At 51.7% G+C, this 20,730-nt stretch overlaps 5 protein-coding genes across 5 annotated transcripts; 3 read left to right on the forward strand and 2 right to left on the reverse strand.

Moving 5' to 3' along the window:
* Positions 1 to 5,689: 5,689 nt before the first annotated feature.
* Positions 5,690 to 9,462, reverse strand: BKA67DRAFT_623952 (uncharacterized protein; the record flags this gene model as incomplete). The annotated part of the gene is made up of 3 exons (XM_046105515.1): positions 7,192 to 9,462; positions 6,027 to 7,031; positions 5,690 to 5,776 (listed from the first exon to the last, which is right to left on the reverse strand). Exons 1-3 carry the CDS (start codon positions 9,226 to 9,228, stop codon positions 5,690 to 5,692), a joined length of 3,129 nt encoding a protein of 1,042 aa, XP_045958948.1. The 5' UTR covers positions 9,229 to 9,462.
* A 951-nt stretch (positions 9,463 to 10,413) lies between these two features.
* On the forward strand, positions 10,414 to 13,276 carry BKA67DRAFT_518437 (beta-lactamase-like protein; the record flags this gene model as incomplete). The annotated part of the gene is made up of 2 exons (XM_046098006.1): positions 10,414 to 10,559; positions 10,636 to 13,276. The coding sequence occupies 2 exons, from the start codon at positions 10,414 to 10,416 to the stop codon at positions 13,274 to 13,276; spliced, it is 2,787 nt and encodes a 928-aa protein (XP_045958949.1).
* A 1,140-nt stretch (positions 13,277 to 14,416) lies between these two features.
* Positions 14,417 to 16,079, forward strand: BKA67DRAFT_516922 (ammonium transporter AmtB-like domain-containing protein; the record flags this gene model as incomplete). The annotated part of the gene is made up of 5 exons (XM_046097860.1): positions 14,417 to 14,527; positions 14,647 to 14,961; positions 15,020 to 15,113; positions 15,170 to 15,908; positions 15,968 to 16,079. The coding sequence occupies 5 exons, from the start codon at positions 14,417 to 14,419 to the stop codon at positions 16,077 to 16,079; spliced, it is 1,371 nt and encodes a 456-aa protein (XP_045958950.1).
* Positions 16,080 to 16,929: 850 nt separating this feature from the next.
* On the reverse strand, positions 16,930 to 17,240 carry BKA67DRAFT_658965 (ribosomal protein S30; the record flags this gene model as incomplete). The annotated part of the gene is made up of 3 exons (XM_046107373.1): positions 16,930 to 16,953; positions 17,020 to 17,124; positions 17,181 to 17,240. 3 exons carry the CDS (start codon positions 17,238 to 17,240, stop codon positions 16,930 to 16,932), a joined length of 189 nt encoding a protein of 62 aa, XP_045958951.1.
* Positions 17,241 to 18,629: 1,389 nt separating this feature from the next.
* BKA67DRAFT_565984 (glycosyl hydrolase) lies at positions 18,630 to 20,709 on the forward strand. The gene is made up of 5 exons (XM_046102843.1): positions 18,630 to 19,016; positions 19,085 to 19,245; positions 19,299 to 19,736; positions 19,810 to 20,122; positions 20,209 to 20,709. The coding sequence occupies exons 1-5, from the start codon at positions 18,758 to 18,760 to the stop codon at positions 20,493 to 20,495; spliced, it is 1,458 nt and encodes a 485-aa protein (XP_045958952.1). The 5' UTR covers positions 18,630 to 18,757; the 3' UTR covers positions 20,496 to 20,709.
* The last annotated feature ends 21 nt before the right edge of the window (positions 20,710 to 20,730 follow it).

Raw genomic sequence — 20,730 nt, forward strand, 5'->3', positions numbered from 1 at the left:
CCACGCACGGTGGCAGACCATATCGTCATTCATCGTCACTGCGTGGAATTTGCCGCCTCGTCGTTGCTTTTGATCGATCTGAATCATGTGGTGCATTGAGTACTTTCCATGCGGTCTTCCTGAACAGGGACAGCACCATCTCCATGCTTGGAGCGTGTTCCAGAAGCAACCAAGTCGCCTGCACCATTTTTTTGTCAGCTATAGATAGCGAGCACTGTGCGTATTTCATAGTCAGATTCAATTCCCGGATTGGTCAATGTATCTGACCGCCTGACTGATTATCGCGACCAGCTTGGAGAGTACCTCACTTTGGCTAAGCATATTCATGACCGGTAGATTTAGCTTGTCCATAATGCAAAGGATATATGAGTAAAAATGTGTATTCTATCAGTTTTGTTCCACATCATCAGCGTGATCACCTCAACTCAACAACGTTCCAACGTACTAACCTAGGTTGGTGTTATTGACTTTTGTTGCATAATGTAGCCAATAGATGACCCTTGCTAGTTGTGAGAAATTTACCGCAGTCCAGTTTCAGGGCTGCGACAACGTCGACAAGAGTCGCCGCCCAACACGTTAGGTGATATGAACCCAACCATTCTAGTATTATGAAGAGCATATTGAGCCGGGTAAACCCATCAAAAGGAGCGTCATCGAGTTATCGAGGTAACTACCAAGCGGGTTGCATGAGTATTTCCACGAAATTGTCGTTATTACATTCATTATAGGCTTTTCTTGAGAAGATGACGCATGCAGTTTATGTCCGATGGCCCCGAACATCAGATAAGACTGTGTGCGAGTACTCACGCATCAAGCGCTGGCGGATCAAGGAGAATTGCAGAATGGTGGGTCCAGGAGTAGATGACCACCGATGAACTCTGTTACTGAATATGGATGCTGGTGGCAGCTGAACTTTCTTTAGAGCTTAAAAAAGATTCTCCTAAGAGTGACTAAAGATGGAAAAATTCGACAGACACTTGGGAAGCCCTAGCTAGACCATCTTAAACCTCTGGATGGCTTGAAGAACGTTTCTTTTCAGCGAAGCAGATAAGAATTGTTATCTTGGGGAAAACTCACTTCCATTCCACTCAAAAGATAAGCTATTTTACCTAGAACAGGTATTGCGCACTACTAAAAACCCCAGCATGCTTAACCATGTACCCATACTAGAATCTTGTAGGATTTTGGGAGTGACGCTCTTCTTTTGAAAACAAAATATACATCTTGTTGATATTGTTAGCATCTCAGATGCCAGGATGCTCTCGAAAGACCTTGAATAACTACCTTCATGGCAACATCCTAATGCGTGGGCATAACAGCTTTAGGCTATGAAAGCTATAATAGGATAGTTACAAATTTGAAGTCCACCCTGCAGATCCCGTATCCTTCAAGATATTTTCTCAAGTAGTAAGATGCTTAACGCTCACCGTGCATCAACAACTAATACTGGGATTAGACCATCGGATAATTCAACTCACCGTACACGTATATTTCGGCAGCGTATCTGCCATAATCACGGGTTGCATTTCTGTACACTGAATCGATCAATTAAAGTGGTGCTTCGGTATATACTGCGGGTCAGCATCAAAATTTACAGCTTTGCAACTGTCTGTCATAATATGTGGCTCCAGTAGTCATCGTAAGATACAGTTGAGTGCCTCTGTACTTGGTGGTACCTTGACGAGTTAGGGGCAAAGCTATACATATGGCTAACAGCTGCTCGGTATCTGATATCCTCAGCCACCAGCAAGCACAATCACGGAGGTGATTCCCAAAGCGGTAACAATTCTGAATGTGTCCTGAACCAGAGATTCTGCAAAATGCGAATCTCATTTCAAAATCTGCAAACCGACAAAAGAACCTCGCGCATGCCCAGGGTACCATGTTTATCCAGTGCAGGTTGCAACACCGTTGACAGTACGCTAGGCGAAGTTCGGCCCGGCCGAATGGACCCAAATTAGGGGCCGGGTGGTTTAGGCTCTTGGTCATCCTTGCTAACCTAGAACGTATGATGCACAGGAAACCGGTAATCGACCCTACTGGCACGGTAAAGTAACTATATCACATCATCCTAGGGTGGCGGGTTGGACCGCTATATAAGTCAAAGAAATCATGAATGGAGCGCATGTTAAATAGTGCACATGATCACCATCTGGGCCTACCACTATGCTTCTACCCAAGTTAACCATATTTCACAAAAGCAAACAAACCCGCTGGCAATTGCTGGGATAGCTGGCTCAGATGCCGAACCAATGGCAGGACTGTCCTTGCATGCTGCGGGAATTTCAACATCAAAGAGACTTAGGAACCGCTTCACTCCGCAATTAATTTCTACCAGTACCCGCACAAACTCTGCATTAGGATTGATTCGATGTACTGTATGTAGTCAAGAGGTTTGGATCATTCCAAGCAAATGACCAAGTCTTGCTATCTTTGCACCCTCTGTCACCATTCGCAAGATACGGAAACAAGGAAACACTTTGCGTCAAGTACGCATGGCACGGGCACAAATCCCGTGCTCTTGAACCAACCGCACAGGATCAATAAAGAAGCCGCGCTAGATCTTTGCGGTATTGTCCGTCCGTGGTGGAGTTGAGTTAAACCTTGCGGTCTGGGTCAACGAACGAGCTTATTTTTTTAAGCAAAGATTTATTTCAGTCACTCTCGAACAGTGCATGATAGACAGTGCGATGAACGCAACGGCTCAAGGCATGTATATTGGGTGAAACCTAATGCACACGTTATTAAATGGTGCCATATGCTGTCAGCAATTCGATTTACTTCACCAGGCGTTTGGGATAACCACTCGCTGGCACATCAAGCGATACGAAGGAGCCACAGCTCACTTCAGTCAAGCTTGCAGCCGGTATGTGACATCCGGGCATCCGCAACAGGGTATCCTCCACATCAACCATGGAACTTTGTCCGGCAAAGCGGCTCAATTTCTATCCGTATGTGACCTAGGGTTCGCATGGAGGACACCCTATTCGCTGTTACCATATCCTATGTGACACAGTATACTGTGGGAGAATTCCCACAAACATTGTGTAAGCAAGAGAGATTGTCGTAAGCGCCTATCGTCCAACAGGATGAAGCGCCAAAAGCGAGCAGTGTTTGGAGGTGTGGAGATGTGTGCATCGAATGACCTGGTTGTCGGGAAATGCCCCATGCGGCGAGCGAGGGGCGAGGCATTTCATATCCTGGAGGCCATACTATGGCCGCCATAGTAGTGGCTGATGCTGTGTGATAGCAGGCATCTTTTGGAAGGGGACACGCCATCGATTCAATGCTTAGCCGTTGTTGCCAAAGGCGAAAATATGCACGGCTACCATATGAGGACAGAGCGCTCTGAACAGCGAAAATAACGCTGAGCTGCAAGCGGCTGGGTATCGTCAATAATGCTTGTTTATCTGACATTCCCCGGATTGAGCCCACTATGGAGACGATTAATGTTCCACTGTATCCCAGTAACTCATGCTCAACAACCTTGCTACCTCAACTCGATGGCGATAGCAACCCGCAGTAGTGCCCATACAGTGATACCCTCCAGAAACTCAACATTCACTTGGTACTTCAGAATGTCTGGGGGGACTGCAGGATCGGGCAGGATCCAGATTGACATGGACTGAAACCCCAGCGAGCCTACGTGGTCTGCAGAAGGGTAGCATTGCTTCTGGGGACAGACCTCGATAAGCGCTAGACAGCACAACAACTAGGAATGACTGAGCAGGCATACCATCAGATAGCACTTTGCACTGTGTTTACGACGATATCTGATTTCTTCGTGATCCAGGAAGCAATATATTGCCCCACCTTGGTAGAGCCTTGTGGGCTCTGCAGAGTTTCCTGACTCGCACAAGTGAAATCTGATCCCACAGCACTACCCTCTTCACTTTGCTTTCCTTTCCTCTCCCTGTAACAATGATCAAACAAGGTTGAGGAACGTGGCGAACCACCAGTCGCTGGTCAACGGCACCACACCAACCAGTGTCTGATATTATGCCTGTTATTCACCTACACTCCTACATTGTCAACATACCAGTGGTTCTTGGATTGTCTTTAGACCAACCAGCACAAGTCCAAACTGGCTCCTAGTCTAGACGTTGATTTGTCCACAGACCTTGACGGAGCTTTTCGACCAGCCATCCTGCATGCACACCTTTGTCAATGCATACCCAACTAACATCCGGCCTACAGTAGCATCCACGAAAAGCTCCCTTCTCTGAACACTTACTGACATATCAGGTGGCAGCTGATGGAAGTCTCTCTCAAACGTCGTGGCGAGGCGTCATGTTACGATAGCGTTTGACTGCCTCAAGTATACGTTGGTCTTGGCCAGTACTTTGAACGTTTGGGCTATACTGAAATAGTAGAAGTGCAGAATGACCTGGTATCTACAGCCATGTTGCAAGATTGAACAAAACCATAGTCGGCTTAATAGGAACCACTACTGGCTTATTGTGTCTACTCGCGAGCCACATTAGCAAGACTGACACTATTGACCCTAGCTAATTAGCGTACGATCATATAATACAGAGCATCATTTTAGGTTTTACCCAGCTACTAGATCCCGCCAACATTTTCGACACTGTCTGAACAGCAACCTCGATACAAGCATCTCCACCGAGTCTGCCTTTGCACATCGATTTGCCTTTTGAACAAGAGCCCTACCGATATTTGGCGGGCACATAACCAGAAATCGGACAACCAAGAAAGACCACTGGCCAAACCCATCAGTCACCCTAACGTCCGCGCGAACCGAAGACCTTTGGCGTCGTTATTCACTAACCTAGGGTATTGGCAACATCACAGCGGCCCTATGTCTGCCCAAATATGTGCCATGGTCCAAACGAGCCATCCGCCATGCTCTCGGTCGAATTGGCGGGCGTGAACCAAACAGTAATTATCTTCCCCCCATCCCTCGACCACAGCCCGCACCTACACACATATCACGGAAGAAGCCTTCCAGTCGAGCAAATCAGAGCCGGGGGGGGGGGGGCACTTTGGCAGGTCGACCAGAAGTGATAGTCCTTCTACATGGTACATGGTGGGGGTGGGATTCGCATTCTACTGCACCGCCTCCCAGGAGAGACCGTCGTCTTCACAAGCGATCGCATACGGCAGTGTAACGCCAAAAGGTTAAAAACATAAGAACACCCAACAAACCTTTCCCCCCCTCGCCCGCGGGAGTCCCAAGTTGGACATGAGAAATACGACATCTGTAGTGTAACACTTTGAAGAAGAGTCCCCCCCCGGTGGCTAAACGTAGAACGTCCCCCATCCGTGACGGCGCCCTCATGATTCTGGCAAACACAGATCGACACACGGAAGGGCACAGACGCCAGGTAATACATCGCTGGGCCCGGCTGCAGCGATCCACCAATACCAGATATAAATACGAAGCATCGGTCCCTTACTTTTGACGAGCTGTGCAGTATTGTGCACCATGGGGGGCCATGATCTTCAGATTTCTCTCCTGTTTCAGATTGTCGGGCTTTTTGCACGATCGACATGCATTGGGGTGTCAACTGCATATGTCATGGTATTATATGGTGATAAGTTTATTTACTTTCTCTGGTGTCGGCTTAAACTGCAGACATAACGCCACGCTTCCCCGTTTTTCGATAAACTCAGTGGCTGCATCATGCATCAACTCCCAAAGACCCCTTTGCTGTCCCAAGCCGCATCGCTACCAATATGCAGGCCTCAGACCACTAAAGTTACCCAGCGTGCTGGTAAGGCTCTCATCGCCGTCCTTTCTCTTTTGACCCGCAAGCTACATCGACCAACGTCAGCGTTTACTATGAAGCTAATGCAAGGGATTTTTGTCAACAGTTGAATGCCAAGACAGAGTGTGGAGTGGGAAGGGAGTCTTGTGTAGGGGAAATGGATAAATTTCCACAGTGTACAGCACAGTCAAGAACTACTCCACCAGAGAAACGAGTGGACCCGTGCAGACGCGCCAGCAGGCTTTCAAAGAACGTTTGCGCGTAGACAGATACTCAGAAAATGGACGTTGTACTCACCTCAAGTTGAACACCCTTGTGGAGGTGTACGAGCCAGTCAACATAACTCTGGGCCTCGTTATTCCTGTCCTCAACTAGCATTCTGGCGAACTCGAACTCGGCACCGTCAATACCCTGCCTTGCCAGCTGGATAGTGAGGGCCTTGGAACCTCGAAGGGTTCTAAGGAACTCGACGATGTTGCGGACCTGCGCATTCAAGTGGGTATCAAGAACGGGCAGACTCGAACTGTAAGGATCCAGGGCCTTGAGACTGTCCTTACCCTCTCCGAAGAGGTCAGCAAGGAGATTGGGCGATGTCTGGTTGTGGAGCCAGATGAGACATTGTTGACCGTTATCCACAATATAGACCCCGCCAGGTTCAACACGTGAGAAGGACGCACGAATGCTGGGTGGTACTTTCAGGTGGCCATCTTCGTCGGGGAAACCGTCCTCGGGGGCCAAATTATGGATCGGGAGCATGCGTGGATAGAGATAGACAGAGAGTTCTGCAGGACCCATAGAGCGTATCATACGCAATTCGTGTATCCTGCGATCAGAGCTCTCGTTACCACCCTTGAATGCACGACACTTCAACGTGCCAAGCATGTACATAGCATATTCTTTCATCCTCTCTGGCATGATCAATTGTCCAGCAGGGTGTGATTGTGCTGTGAAGTGCTTCCTATAGTTCGCCAGCACATCAATAGTCCTTGCTGTCAAGAAATCGCGTGTGTCCTTCAAGGTAGCGGATGTCGTCGCAAGTTTGGATGCAGCTTCTTTCGCAAGGATGGAAACTACGGCATCTTGGTCGATCATCTTGATGCACTCACGCGTAACTTCGCTGACACTAGCAATGATATTGCAGCATCTTACGCGACGCTGGCCGGATGCTGTAGTATAAAGAAGTGCCGCCTGGAAATGCGCATCCAGCTTGGCGTCCAGCTTACCGTCGTAGCCAAAGGTCACACCAATTGCTTTGTCCGCGTCAATAACACCAATCTCAAGATCAGCTCCGAACGTGTGTTGCTGTTTGGCATAAAGTTAGCCTCCCATCTTACGTGATCTGATCAATATAATCCTGGTGCTGCTCGTCTAGACCCATGCCCAGGACCGGCGAGACTAGCGAGATGTATAGCTCGGAAATTACCAGTAAGGGAGGAGAAAAACATAGACACATCGAACTTACAAGGAAGTTTCCATGATAATCCTTAATTTGCAGACCATTAGAACACCGGACTTTCATTAGAGCTTGGTATCCAGTTTCTCTCTCGACAGTGTGCTTAATCTCTAGCGAGAGCTTGGCATTGTCACGACCGGCCACGAAGTTGGGATAGTAGAATGTCTCGCCACCGGAGAGCGAAGCGACGTGGCCGATAGTTGCAATGTCTAGATAACCACCGGATGGCGCGGCCAAGAAAAAGTCGACTCCTATTCCTGAAGCCACCATCTTCTCTGCAGCCTTCTTCCAGGCAGGATGCTCCGCATGATACAGCTTCTTGTCGAGCTCACCTCCGGGATGCTTGCCGTCATCTCGCATGAAAAGGCGACCGGGACCGAAGGTTGGAAGAGCGGAAAGCGAGCAAACAATCTTGCCACCAGTCTTGTCGAGTGCAGCAATCGCCGAGTTGAGAGTGGACAGTAGTGCAGGTTCAGGATTCTTGACACTGGAGAAGAGGGTAGGCAATCTTGTCAAAAGTGATGTAATGACTGCCCTTGACTCGTAGGGATCAACGAAGAGGCCAGTGTTTAGAGGTACGAAGGGGTCTTCCACATCTGGCATGACCATCATTTGTGGTTGTTCCAGTGACGCATGGCAGTTGTAAAAGTGGATATCCTTGTCGTAAGTCACAAAACCAACCTTGGCTCCTTCCGGTATCCTCCGCTTTGGTTGATCATCGTCATCCTGTTGGCTCTCGCCTCCTTCCGGCGCATAGAGTGCAGCCAGAATGCCCTCGCAGAAGGCCTCCAAGAAGCCCTTGTTGAAGGCCTCCTGAGTAACATCGATCAGGAACAGCCAGTTCAAACCAACAGGTTCTCTGGTGTAGTATTCCTTGGGAACTGTGAACTCGACCGTGCCACGGCATAGCTCTGGTCTCTGATCCCTGTCTACTCTGACGCCCTGCGGTGTTGTCGCACAGAAGTACTCTGATGGGGTGTCGTTCGGATAGGTGCATAGATTACACTGGAATTTTGAGCCGCCATTGCGAAACATCATGAAGGGGTTGATGTAAGCTCTACATCTCCTACATCTGGGAGGGCCTACGTCGCCGAAGTCCAGCAGGGGAATCTCCAGCTCACCCGGTTGAAGCTTGGCAAGGGGTTGAACAATGAGACCCAACGGAAGGCCAGTGCTGTCCAAGCCTTCCTTGCTTGCCGGGATGTTGTTCAAGGTCAAACGGGTGAACTTGGGAGCCGAGTTGCCCTGATCGTACGAGACGAAGGATGTCGCGGCGGGGGGAGGGACATGGCGCTCAAAGGTAGGATAGACGTTCCTGAAGTAGTACTGCTGAGGCACATCTCTCGAGACTGGGACGCTTGGGATGTCGTCTGGTGAGACTTGGGCTCCGGAAGCCGGGACGAAAGCCGACAGGGGAGGACCAGAATCGGAAGGGCCGTTCCTGGCAGCGAACTCTGCTGGCGAAGCGGCAGCAGGGTTGAAGGGCTGACCGGCGGGAGCTGGAAATTGGGCTGCGAACTGGCTCGGGGTTCCTGGCTGACCAGGGAAGTAGCTGCCTGCTTGCACCGAAGGATCGGCGTTGAGGAAGGCGGTCTGAGGGGTTCCGGCAGGCGGGATGCCGTTGAAAGGCTGGGACGAGCCAGCGGGGGCGCCGACGGCATGAAAAGCGTGGCGGTCCTTCTTCTTCTTGCGGGATTGTTGCGGCGCATCTGCAATTCCAAGACCAGCCATCTGGGACGACAGATCCGGTTGTCCTCCATATTGGTCTTGGTCGTGTGCCTGTCCATGTGCCTGTGGCTGTACCTGTCCCAGTCCCAGTCCCACGCCCTGTTGTGGTGCGAACCCCGGTGCGGCTACTGGGGATGGTGCGCCGTAGTACTGCTGCCCTGGGGGCGCCGGCGAGCTGTAGCCTCCCTGCTGGTGGTACTGCTGGTGGGCAACCTGAGGATTGAACTGCTGAGAGGCAGGCTGGCTCGTCCGGTTCGGGTCGTTGGGGTCGAGCTGCTCCCCTTGGCCGAGCGCATGGTACATGGAGTGGTCGGCCATGTTTAGCGGAGGGGATCGCTGGTGTGTATCCGCGGTTGGGTATGCGGAAGGGGGCGGTTTTAGGTGGTTTGTTGTACAAAAGAAACGCTTCGCAGAATGGATCACGAGACAAGTTTTTCCATACCAGCTGTGGAATTTTGTGGTTGTAACAAGCAAATCAGCTCAGCAAGAAATACGGGCAATAATTAATTCATGGGTAGGATTCATTCTGGACATCTGGCGTTCTCACAAGCTAACACAACTAAGTGAACAATAAATCCCCACCATGGAATTGAATTGAACGCGACCTGGACCTGGACCGGGACTCGGACCTGGGCCGGGGGTGCAAAAAGTGCCCCCTAAAACTTGCACTGGGGGGAACCCTACGGGCTTCCAGGGACAATGGACACCAGTCAGTAGCAGTGTTCTGGCCACATCTACAGTACATAGGCACGCCGTACTGCTGAGATACAAGTTAGGTAACTACTGGAGATACCTAACCTAGCAGGCCTAGTTAGTTAGATTACCTTGTTCCGAGGGGGTTTTTCCAGCGCCGGCTGGAAGCTGGAAGCTGGAAGCTGGAAGAGCCTCATTTTACCCCACCAAGTTGACGTTTCTGCTGCAGTGCAGGGAGTCCGGTCGGATACAGACATGCTAAGTACATAGCATGGGATGATCTCACACGCTAAAGGTTTCCCGCAGCAGGGCAGCTAGGTTACATAAGTTACATAGCAAAGCAACGCAGGCCTGGCAGGGCCTCAGCGCGAACCAAGTCGCGCCTCGGAGGAGACCCAAAAAGGGCTGCCCATCCAATGGCTGTGCTCGTTGGAACAAAGCTTCAGTCAACACCAAGCCTTTACAAAACTGGCACCATCGCCATCTCCGCCAGCAGGGCTTGTCATATCGACCACGCGGACATCTCACCTAGGCAGGGGGCAATAATTCCATCTCGGAAAACTTGATAACTTGACTTTGAGAGTGAATGTATTGTTTGATTGATGCCAGTGGCATGCGCCGCTGCAGCACATAACGGTCGCACATTCCTTTCATTCTCTGTCGTGTTGTGTCCTGTTTGTGTTCGGTTTTGCCCTCCTTCGAGGTCCTTCCCTTGGACGTCCCGGAGCTAAACATCGCATTGCTCGCTCGTGGTAGCAGACCTGAGCGCCCCCCCCAAGATACCCCCGAACACCCAGTTAATCGCCCATCATGTTCACCTTTACGCCCCTACAAGGCGCCAAGTCAGACTCCACGGCTGTCCAGTCCATACTTGAGCTTGATGGCGGCGTAAAAGTGCTCGTCGACGTCGGCTGGGACGAGGCCTTTGATCCACAGCAGTTGAGGGAGCTCGAGAAGTACGTATATACACCACCTCTCGCCAGTACCAAACACCTCCGCCTGGCATGACATCTGTATTAATCCCAATGACAGGCAAGTCCCGACCTTGTCCCTCGTCCTCCTCACCCACGCGACCGTCTCCCACCTCGGCGCATTTGCGCATTGCTGCAAGCACATCCCGCTGTTTGCGCGCATTCCTGTCTATGCGACCACGCCGGTCATAGCCTTGGGCCGAACACTCTTACAAGAGCTGTACATCTCTACACCACTCGCAGCGACTACGATCCCCAAGTCCTCCCTCAATGAGGTCTCGTACTCATACAACGCCCAAGCCGCTGCCACCGAATCAAACATCCTTCTACAGCCACCTACAAACGACGAAATAGCCAAATACTTCTCGCTCATCAACTCCCTCAAGTACCTGCAACCGCACCAGCCCGTGGGATCGCCTTTCTCGCCTCCATTGAATGGTTTGACTATCACCGCATACAACTCTGGCAGCACATTGGGTGGAACCATCTGGCACATACAACATGGTCTCGAATCTATCGTCTACGCCGTAGACTGGAACCAAGGGCGCGAGAATGTCTACGCAGGCGCTGCCTGGCTGGGCGGAGCTGGCGGCGGCGGTACCGAGGTCATCGAATCCTTGCGCAAACCGACAGCTCTTGTATGCAGCAGCAAAGGCGCCACCAAGTCATCTTTGCCAAGAGCCAAGAGGGATGAGCCTCTGCTCGAATCGATAGAGGGGTGCATCTCAAATGGAGGCACGGTATTGATACCCGTCGACTCCGGCGCAAGAGTCCTGGAGTTGGCATACCTGCTGGAACACGCCTGGCGGCGGCATGCTGCCAAGGACGGTGGTAAGCTGCACTCCGCCGAGCTCTACCTGGCTGGTCGTGGTATACACAGCACTATGCGCTACGCTCGAAGCATGCTGGAGTGGATGGATGAGCGGATTGCGCAAGAGTTTGAAGAAATCGCCGATGTGAATAAGAGACCCAATGGTGCTACCAACGGCACAAGTCAAAAGGACCAAGGCTCTCAGGGAGGTCCGTTTGATTTTCGATATCTCAAGTTGTTGGATAGAAGAGGCCAGGTTGACAAGGTCCTGTCAAGGCCGAATGGCGACGGCTCTGTCGGCAAGGTCATCTTGGCCAGTGATTCAAGTCTCGAATGGGGTTTCTCCAAGGATGTTTTCAAGGCTCTGGTACAGGACCCCAAAAATCTGCTCGTATTGACTGGCCTTCCCACGACACCCACTGGAGGCAGTACCACACTGTCAAGCACCTTCTACAAGTGGTGGCGGGAGTCTGTCGAGGAAAACGAGAAACACGGCGCCGAAGCTGTCGGTACGGGTATTGGGACTAATGGCGCGCTCATACAAGTTCCTGGCAAGGGTCGGGAAGCAACACTGCGGGACGCTCAGAAAGAGCCCCTCGAAGGAGATGATCTTGCAGTCTACCGATTTTGGCTCGCTCAACAACGTCAACTACAAGACACCGTGCAGACCGGCGGCACAGAGACACTTGATGCCAATCTCGATATTGATGATGCCTCCTCAGAGTCCTCGTCCGATTCCGGAGATTCCGAGACCCACCAGCAAGGAAAAGTCCTGAATGTGGCAGCGACCTTGGGCAGAGCAACCCGAAAGAAGGCCTTGGTAGCGGATGAGGATCTAGGCCCCAACATTCTTCTCAAAAAGAAGGGCGTTTATGATTATGACTTGCGTGGCAAGTCTGGCCGAGATGCCATGTTCCCCTATCCGGTACAGAGAAAACGAGCAGACGACTACGGCGACCTGATCCGCCTGGAAGATTTCCTGAAGACAGAGGAGCAGCAAGACGACGACCAGCACGGTCTTTTGGATGGCAAAGAGGATTTAAAAGACAACCTCGGAAAGAAACGCAAATGGACCGATTCGGCTCCCAACAAGGGCCTAGGTACCGACAAGAGACCTAAGCTCGAGCGCAACGCCTCAGACGATTTCGAGATGGCTATCGCCGATGGTCCCGTGATCAACGAGCTCGATGACGTGCCGGACGATGAGGAAGACACGTCCACGGGTCCATTCAAACTTGCGCTCACCACAGAACAAGTCACCATCAACATGAACATCACATTCATAGACTTTAGCGGTATACATGACAAGCGAAGCTTGCAAATGCTTATACCCCTAATCCAACCACGGAAGTTGGTTCTCACCGGTGGTAGCTCCTTGGAGACGGAAGAGCTATCAACGGAGATGCCCAAGATCATCCAGTCACAAATCGACATCTTCATGCCGGAGATCGGTTCGACAGTGGATGCGTCTGCCGACACAAATGCATATTCCGTCAACCTGGCACCAGCTCTCGTCAAAGGTCTTAAGTGGCAGGACGTAGGTGGTGTCAAGATCGCTACCCTAGTTGGACGGCTTAGCATGGCCGACGAGAACAAGGACCCCGTTCTCGATATACCTATGACACTGGCAAGTGGACTGGCCGCAACCCAGTCCGTGACCCCATTCCACGTGGGCGACTTGAGACTGGGCAACCTGAGGAAAGACCTTCGGGACAGCGGATACTCAACAGAGTTCATGGGAGAGGGCACTCTGCTAGTACAGAACTCTGTCATTGTACGGAAGGCCGCGAATGCTGGTCGCATTACTGTAGAAGCAGCGGGTTGGGAGACGGACACGGTGCAAACCGTAAGGAAAATGGTGTATGAGAAGCTGGCTGTTGTCGGTCACTAGCATAGTAAGATAACACGCCCTCTGCCACTGGCGGTCGTCGATGCAGAAGTCAGGAATCGTGAAGTCAACACCGAGGCTCTGACATAGAAGATTATGTTTCTCCCGTTAAAAAGCATGCATGATCAAAATAATGACGATTGTTGTATTAATAGGAATAGGAATAGCGGAGTGGAGCCGAATGACATTCTCGAATCGCTGGATTTGAGTGTAGCCATAATATGCCTTCACAAGCAGACACTTGTTTATAGATGGCATCATTTAGATACTCACTCGACACTCCCTCCTATCTGAGATGACATAACTGCGTAGACTGCCCACATGGGATATTTATCTCTGTACAACATAGCGTATGCTTATAATTTATTGAGCAGTGGTGAACCCGTCAGACCATGGGACACCGGTGGTCACGTATAAGTACCAGCGTCGACCAGATTTAAAATTCTCTTCAATCTTTATTTTCCCGGTCCAAAGTAAGCAAACTCGAATATATACTCAAAAGTGAGTCAATTATAGAAACTTCTGTCGCTAGCGCGCCATCATCCACGACTGACAATGCGTCTAAGAACGTCCCACCTGGTTTTTGAATCTCACCGTGTTCGACAACGTCAGCGGAAGACGGAAGCCCGCCCAATAGTGAGTGGGTGCTGCGGTGGAGCTGTGCAAACCGGACGCCAGGTTCAAAGAGAATCTCCTCAAAGATAAGAGGGAGATGATGTCTTTTTTCTTCCTGTTTTAGGAAAAGGCAGGTTTTCATGCACGATGCTCGCTGGGGCAATCCGATCCGATCCGGGGACTGGGTAGGTATCTTATCAGCCCGGGCTTGTATTTTAACAGTTTAGCTTTCTCAGGCAGGGGCGTTTCTTGGAGCTTGTGATAAGAGGTTCTTTTTGTCTGTTCTGGGCTGTGATAGCTTCGGGGGGCCGTAGAGATAAGACAGAGCGAATTGGCTTGGCGAAACTGGGATGTTTGTGGGGTTCGGTTGTTTGGGGGGCAGCTTTATAGGACGATGACGGACGAACGAACACCCCCCGTGAAAAGACGGCGTGGAAAGAAGATTTTGTGTGTTCATACCTGATTGATATATAACTTTTTACGGTAGCTTCAATTCGAAATTCTGTCGTGACTGCCAGCGAAAAAGCAATGGCGACCAGTGATTCGGCGCGCGTCCTGGCGGCGTGGGAGGAGTGCGACAAGACGGATACCTTATTCGTCCTCGTCTGCACAGTAATCTGCTGGACCATTGTGCCGACTGTGAGAATACTCCGGACCCTGCTTCCTATCTCTACACGAAAGAAAGAAAAGAAAGGACAAACAAAAAAATATCGGGAATAATAGAGCTGACACGGAGTCTTTCTCTTTTTGCTTTCAAGGTCGGAATTGCGTACGGAGGATATTCGTGGAAGCGCAACGGGCTTTCTGCCGCCATACCGGCCCTCCTCACCATCGCGACGTGCTCGATACAGTGGTTTGTGGTCGGCTACACGCTGGCGTACGGTGAGGGCGGCTCCGTCTTTGGCGATTTCCGGTATGCCTTTCACCGTGGTGTCCTGTCCGAGCCCGTGGGCACGATCCCGGCTATACTCTTCAGCGAGTTCCAGCTGGTCTTTGAGGCGACCGTCTGCGCGATTGCGGTCGGGGGGTTCTGTGAGCGTGGGCGGTTGTTGCCTGTGATACCGTTCATAGTGGTAAGCCACGTTGATCATGAAATATGTGCTTGGAGTCGTTGCTGAATATGTGGACCAGTTGTGGTCGACTTTCATTTATTGCCCGTTGGCGCACATGGTCTGGGGCGGTGGATTCCTCGGGGAAGACTTGGGAGTGCTTGACTTCGCTGGCGGTAACTGAGTACATCGTGACAGAGGGGCGATACAACACATACTGACCGACAGACAGGTACGCCCGTGCATGTGTGCTCTGGCGCGACGGCCACGGCCATCAGCCTCTACCTCTCGTACCCGATTTTCCGTTCCCGGCGATCCGACCGCCGCACTCCCACCCACATACGCCTCCACCGACCAGGGAACTCCTTCTGCCAGCTGATCGCCCTGATCATCATCTGGGGCTCCTGGCTCGCCTTCGACGCCGGGACGACGCTGGCGCTCAACTTCCAGTCCGTGATGGCGCTCTGCGCGACGAACCTGTGCGCGTCGTCGGGCGCGCTGACGTGGGCATGCCTCACGTACTACGAGACGGGGAGGTGGTCGCTGGACTCGACGTTCATGGGCGCCATCTCGGGCCTCGTCATGATCACGCCGGCCGCCGGCTTCGTCGACCTGCCCACGGCCTTCCTCCTCGGCGTGCTCGGCGCCCTCGTCTGCCGCCAGGCCCTGCGGGTCAAGTCCACGGACACGGCGCGGCGCTGGCGCTGGGTCGACAATGGCGATACCTTTGCCACGCATTGCGTCGGTGGGATCCTGGCTACCATGGCGACTGGTCTTTTTGCCCAGAAAGAAGTTGCGGCATACGGCGGCGTCGAGGTTGATGGAGGCGTGTTTTTCGATGGCAATATTCGACAGCTTTGGGTACAGCTCGTGGAGGTCCTCGTGGGGTTCACCTGGTCCTTTTTCGGCTCCTTCGCGATCATTGCGTTGATTGATTGTGTGCCAGGCCTTGAAGTTTTAGCTGTCGACAAGTGAGTTGCTCAGTTTTCAAAAACCGCATGGCTTTTAACCATACTGATTTTGAGAATAGGGAAATCATGTCAGGTCTCGACACGTTTCAAACGGAAGAGTCCTTGGATCAAACGTATATCGTTGACGAAGAGGACTACTCTCCTTTCACCGGAGGCGAGATTGGCATATAACGAGGGACAAGGACTGGATGGTATTTATTGCAAGTCCGTATGTAAACTTGGTCACATCACTACAATCCAGGATACGATCACTAGTGCTGCAGTTGGAAGCTTCATGTCCGGTCGGTGTTGGTGGTTATTTAGAGCGAGGCGGACAGCGTGTAGCTGAACGTACAGGCCAGACGCGACATAGCTCGAAAGAATATTAATACGCAAGGAAAAGCGGGATCGAAGCCTTTCCAATAGATAGGGACTGGCCAAAATATTCAGCCGTGTCCCCAAGTGGAAACTTTGAGAGTTAGAAATTGATGCCATTTATCGATCGCAAATCACTATTGGGTGGCGATCGGGACAGGAGCCGCATAACCTGATGATTTTCTCCAGTGCGACGGTGTAACAACAAACAGGGTTCCAAGCAAGTGGCAGCCTTGAAAGTTGACACGATTTTAGTGGTGTCTGCCATTTGCCAATATGACCCGTCAGCTCTCCGTTTGCATTCCTGGACTTCCATTGAAGCACGCGCTCCTGGTTGTCGGTCACGGTTCACTTCCTCGAGATGCTTCACTTGGGTCCATTTGCGGCGGTTTTCGAGACTGGAATACTGGATTTCTCTTCACCCTATGGATGCTTGCCAGACTTCTTCATCTGGACTATCTGTAGAATCCGCCTGGGCAGGTCTCCCCCCCAGGATTACAGACATACGGCTCGTGGAGCCGAACCCAAGTCTCATCTGCGTCGCAGAACCGAACCTAAGCCTCCAAATTGGTCATTTGCCTCATATGCTTCGTATCCATGGCCTCGAAAAACGGTCGGTCGCTTGATTGATGATATCGAATCGGCAGGTCAAGTTGAGCGAAATGGCTTATGTGCCAGGGTTGGGGTTCATCTACACCAGAGCGTCAGTAGCTGGGACTTGCCGCGTCTCTCTCGACAGGCCAGGCTGCATTCGTACCTTTCTCTTGCCACCGGTCAGGGTGACGTTGACGAAACGGCGAGTGTAAGTGAGTCTCTTCTTCGCGCGGCCCTTGGGGGTCTTGGCCTTCTCTTGCTTCTCGACCTGAACCGGATTGTCAGACCACCGAATTCCTCGACGCCGGGGGGGTGGGAACGAACCTTGGGGGTCTGAGACTTGACTTTACCGGCACGAGCCAGGGAACCGTGCACTTTACCCATGATTGCGAAATGTACGACGTGGAATTTGGCGATACGTTTTGGCGGTGACGTCCAGATTCGAAGCGCAGCTCTGCCGATACCCTCGCGATGGAAAGAAAGTGCTGGTGGGGCTACAAAATTGTCCCACCCCATTAGCCCTAATAACAGCCACCCATTCCAGGTGGTTCGCTCTCTGGCAGCCGGCGAATGTGTCCGCAGCTGGCGTGAGCCGCGCTGGTTGTGTAAGAGCAGGATTTCTGATCGGGTTCATCGACTGACTCCAAAGGCATCCGCTCGGCAAAAGGTTAACTTCACATCTATGTATATACGGATCCGTACACACAGTAGGACCCCTTCCTTCACGGCGCCACCCAAACGTAACGAACTTACGAAATCAAAACATTCACGTAGCTCACTCACGTACATCAAATTTCACAAATCTCATTGTCAGTCACATTCCTCATCAAGGCTGGCGAAAGACATGATTATCAGTCACGTCTGGTTTATCCTATCAGCACCACGTGCATCTGGCAAAAGTATACAATGAAGCGCTACTGAGCTCTGATTCTCCACTACTGAACCTGTTCTTCATGCATCGACTGGGAGTTGTTTCCAAAGACACCTTGTACATCTGTAATTGAGAGCTTTTGTCCTCGACGTTGCTGGCGCTTTCATGGCAGCACATCGGTCCGACAACGATGCGGGAATATGAGCAACAGAAGACGCCATGTCAGCAAGAGATTGGCTCCAATTCAATAAAGCTCATCACCGAGGCACATGTTGAGTAGAGTGAACCACTAAAGTTATGGACAGTTTGTCTGGAATCCCTGATTGCAATTGGGCGCGACACCATCGTGTCTCCATATGAAAACTAAAGACACATGTTTGAAGTTCGGTTTGTGCAAGGGTTTCTAATGTCGCCATGATTGCCTAGATGACGAGACCTAACTTAATATACACCCTATCCACCGGTTTGGATGGCCATGTCACCCGTACATGTGCCTGCATTGCTTCTTTGCAAACGTCAACGTCAACCCGTTTCCCTGGGACCGACGACGTCGCAATACGTACACCACTTATAGATTCTTGTACCAAACCAGTTCAACACCCTTGCGACCGAGCAGTGACTCTCGCTTCACACCGGAATGACTGCTGCCAAGCCCTCAAAGACGGGCTCACCCAGCCCCTGTTCCCAAGACCCCGCAATACTCGGTAGGGGCCACCGACGACGGTTGGCCTCCGAGTTCCTCAACGCCAATGCGGAGAAATTCTTCTGCATACTCTAATTTGGAGTAGCTTTTGGGACTCGGGTCAATCGTTCACGAACGAGCTGCCAGGGGGGGGGGCAATATGATGTTCTTGGCATTGGCCTTGCGAAAATGTAACCTTGCCGTGATATAAATAAAAGTAATTTCGCACGTCTGCAGCAGTGACGCAAGTGTGCTCTCGATGACCTTCGCGCTCGGTGGTAAAACAGATTGAGTTGCTGTTCCCAATATAACGCTGTAACCTAATAGTAATCACCATCACGTCCAGCTATGCGCTTCTCAAAAACATTGGGCCTGCTCACCGCCGCCGCCGCGGTCACGGCAAAGTACATCGTCCCCGGAGGCCGCTGGCGCGATACAGATGGTGAGCTGGTAAACGCACATGCCGGCGCTGTGATTTGGGACGAGGATACTGAAAAGTACTGGCTGTTTGGAGAGTACAAGATTCAGGGCGCTACCGAAGGAGCGGGTGTCTCAGTCTACAGTTCGAAAGACCTAGCAACTTGGGAGCACCATGGCTTGGCCCTAGGTGGGTTATCTATGCCTCAGTCCAGCAACTAAAGAGTTGGGAGTTGCTGACAAGACTGAAATGCACAGAACCGATTGAGGGGCACCCATACATTTCCCCGAAGAACATCATCCAGCGTCCCAAGGTCGTGTACTCGGAAGTCAGCAACGAGTACCACTTGCATTGGCATGCCGATAACTCGAGCTATGGATTGCTGCTGCAAGGCTATGCTACGTCTCCCACGGTTCAGGTTCGTTGATACGTAGACTCTCGCCTGACTGTATCTACTTACGAAAATTCCAGGGTCCCTACACCTTCGTCAATGCGACAGCTCCTCTTGGCAATTGGTCGCAAGATTTTGGTCTGTTCACTGATTACAAGGATGGGCGTTCCTATGCCCTGTATTCCAATGGCGACAGCCGCGATGGCCGTGACGTCTATGTCACTCGCTACGATGAGGACAAAGCCGAACTCGAGGAGGTTGTGTACCGTTTCCCCAAATTCGACCTCGAGGCACCCACAATTGTGCAGACCGACAAGAGCTACTACGCCATCATGAGCCACAAGACTGGCTACCGTCCCAACAACGTCGTGGCCTTCCGCGCGGATAAGCTCGAGGGACCTTGGAGCCAGCCCTGGATCATCAACCCGCTGAACACGAGGGGCCTGAACAGCCAGAGTGGCAACAGTCTGCGGATCGATGGAACCAAGCAGACTACACATCTGTACATCGGCGACCAGGTAAGCTCCTCTCGCACTCCGGGTACAAAGTATCACAAGTGCCGGACCACTGGCTGACATGGCTTCGATCTAGTGGGATTCCAACTCCAACTGGGAGAGTCGATACATCTGGCTGCCCTTGAACATCGACGACGAGAAGAAGGACCTCAGCATTGAATGGCACGATGTGTACGACCTAGATGTGAAGACTGGCGAGTGGTCGCCGGTCGAAGGCAAGGAGTACTATGGCAAGGATGCAACGGCAACGGGCGATGCTTTCCACCAGGAGGCCAACTTCGCGAGCGGCGGCGTCATAGCCACGGGTATCTACGGCAACGACAGCAAGATCGTTTTCTCGGGCATCCAAGGCGCTGGAAGGCCGCAGTGGGTGTCGTTCTACTATCAGAGTAAGTCTGCCATATTACCGGCTGCTGATGGCAGCATCATCATCATCATTTGTTCTACAAGCACGTCGGCTAACCCCATCTACTAGACATCGACGACATGGGCTTCGGCGACCAGCCGGGCGGCAGCCCAGACCGTATCGGCGGGTCGTGGCAGCTACGCCGTGTTGCCAGCGTGATTGTCAACGGCAACGAAGACAAGGTCGAGACGCTGTATCAGCGCGACACGCACAAGGGCATCATCCTGTCGACGCCGCTGCAGTTGACGTTGAACAATGGAACCAACAACACGATCACGATCGGCGGCCTCTCCAATGGATTCGATTACAAGAGCGCAGACATTGACAAAATCGTGGTGTATCCTGCCGAGAACTAGACTCGAGGGCAAACCAGGCTCAAAAGCGAAGATATACACCATAGGTAGCAGTCGTAGTTACGCCAAGAGTACGTGTATCTTTTCCGATTGCCGTTGAAATGTTTTGGACGTGCAATGATGCTCAAAACACTCTGGCGCTGGCCTTCCTTTGTATGAGTTAACCTGACAAAGAAATTGGTTGAGACCAGGACATATCCTGGGTCTTGTCCTAGCGTATGGTACGTTGGCTCTCACT

The sequence above is a fragment of the Truncatella angustata genome (genome assembly GCF_020726525.1).
Source record: "Truncatella angustata strain MPI-SDFR-AT-0073 chromosome Unknown BKA67scaffold_4, whole genome shotgun sequence".
NCBI classification, from domain to species: domain Eukaryota; kingdom Fungi; phylum Ascomycota; class Sordariomycetes; order Amphisphaeriales; family Sporocadaceae; genus Truncatella; species Truncatella angustata.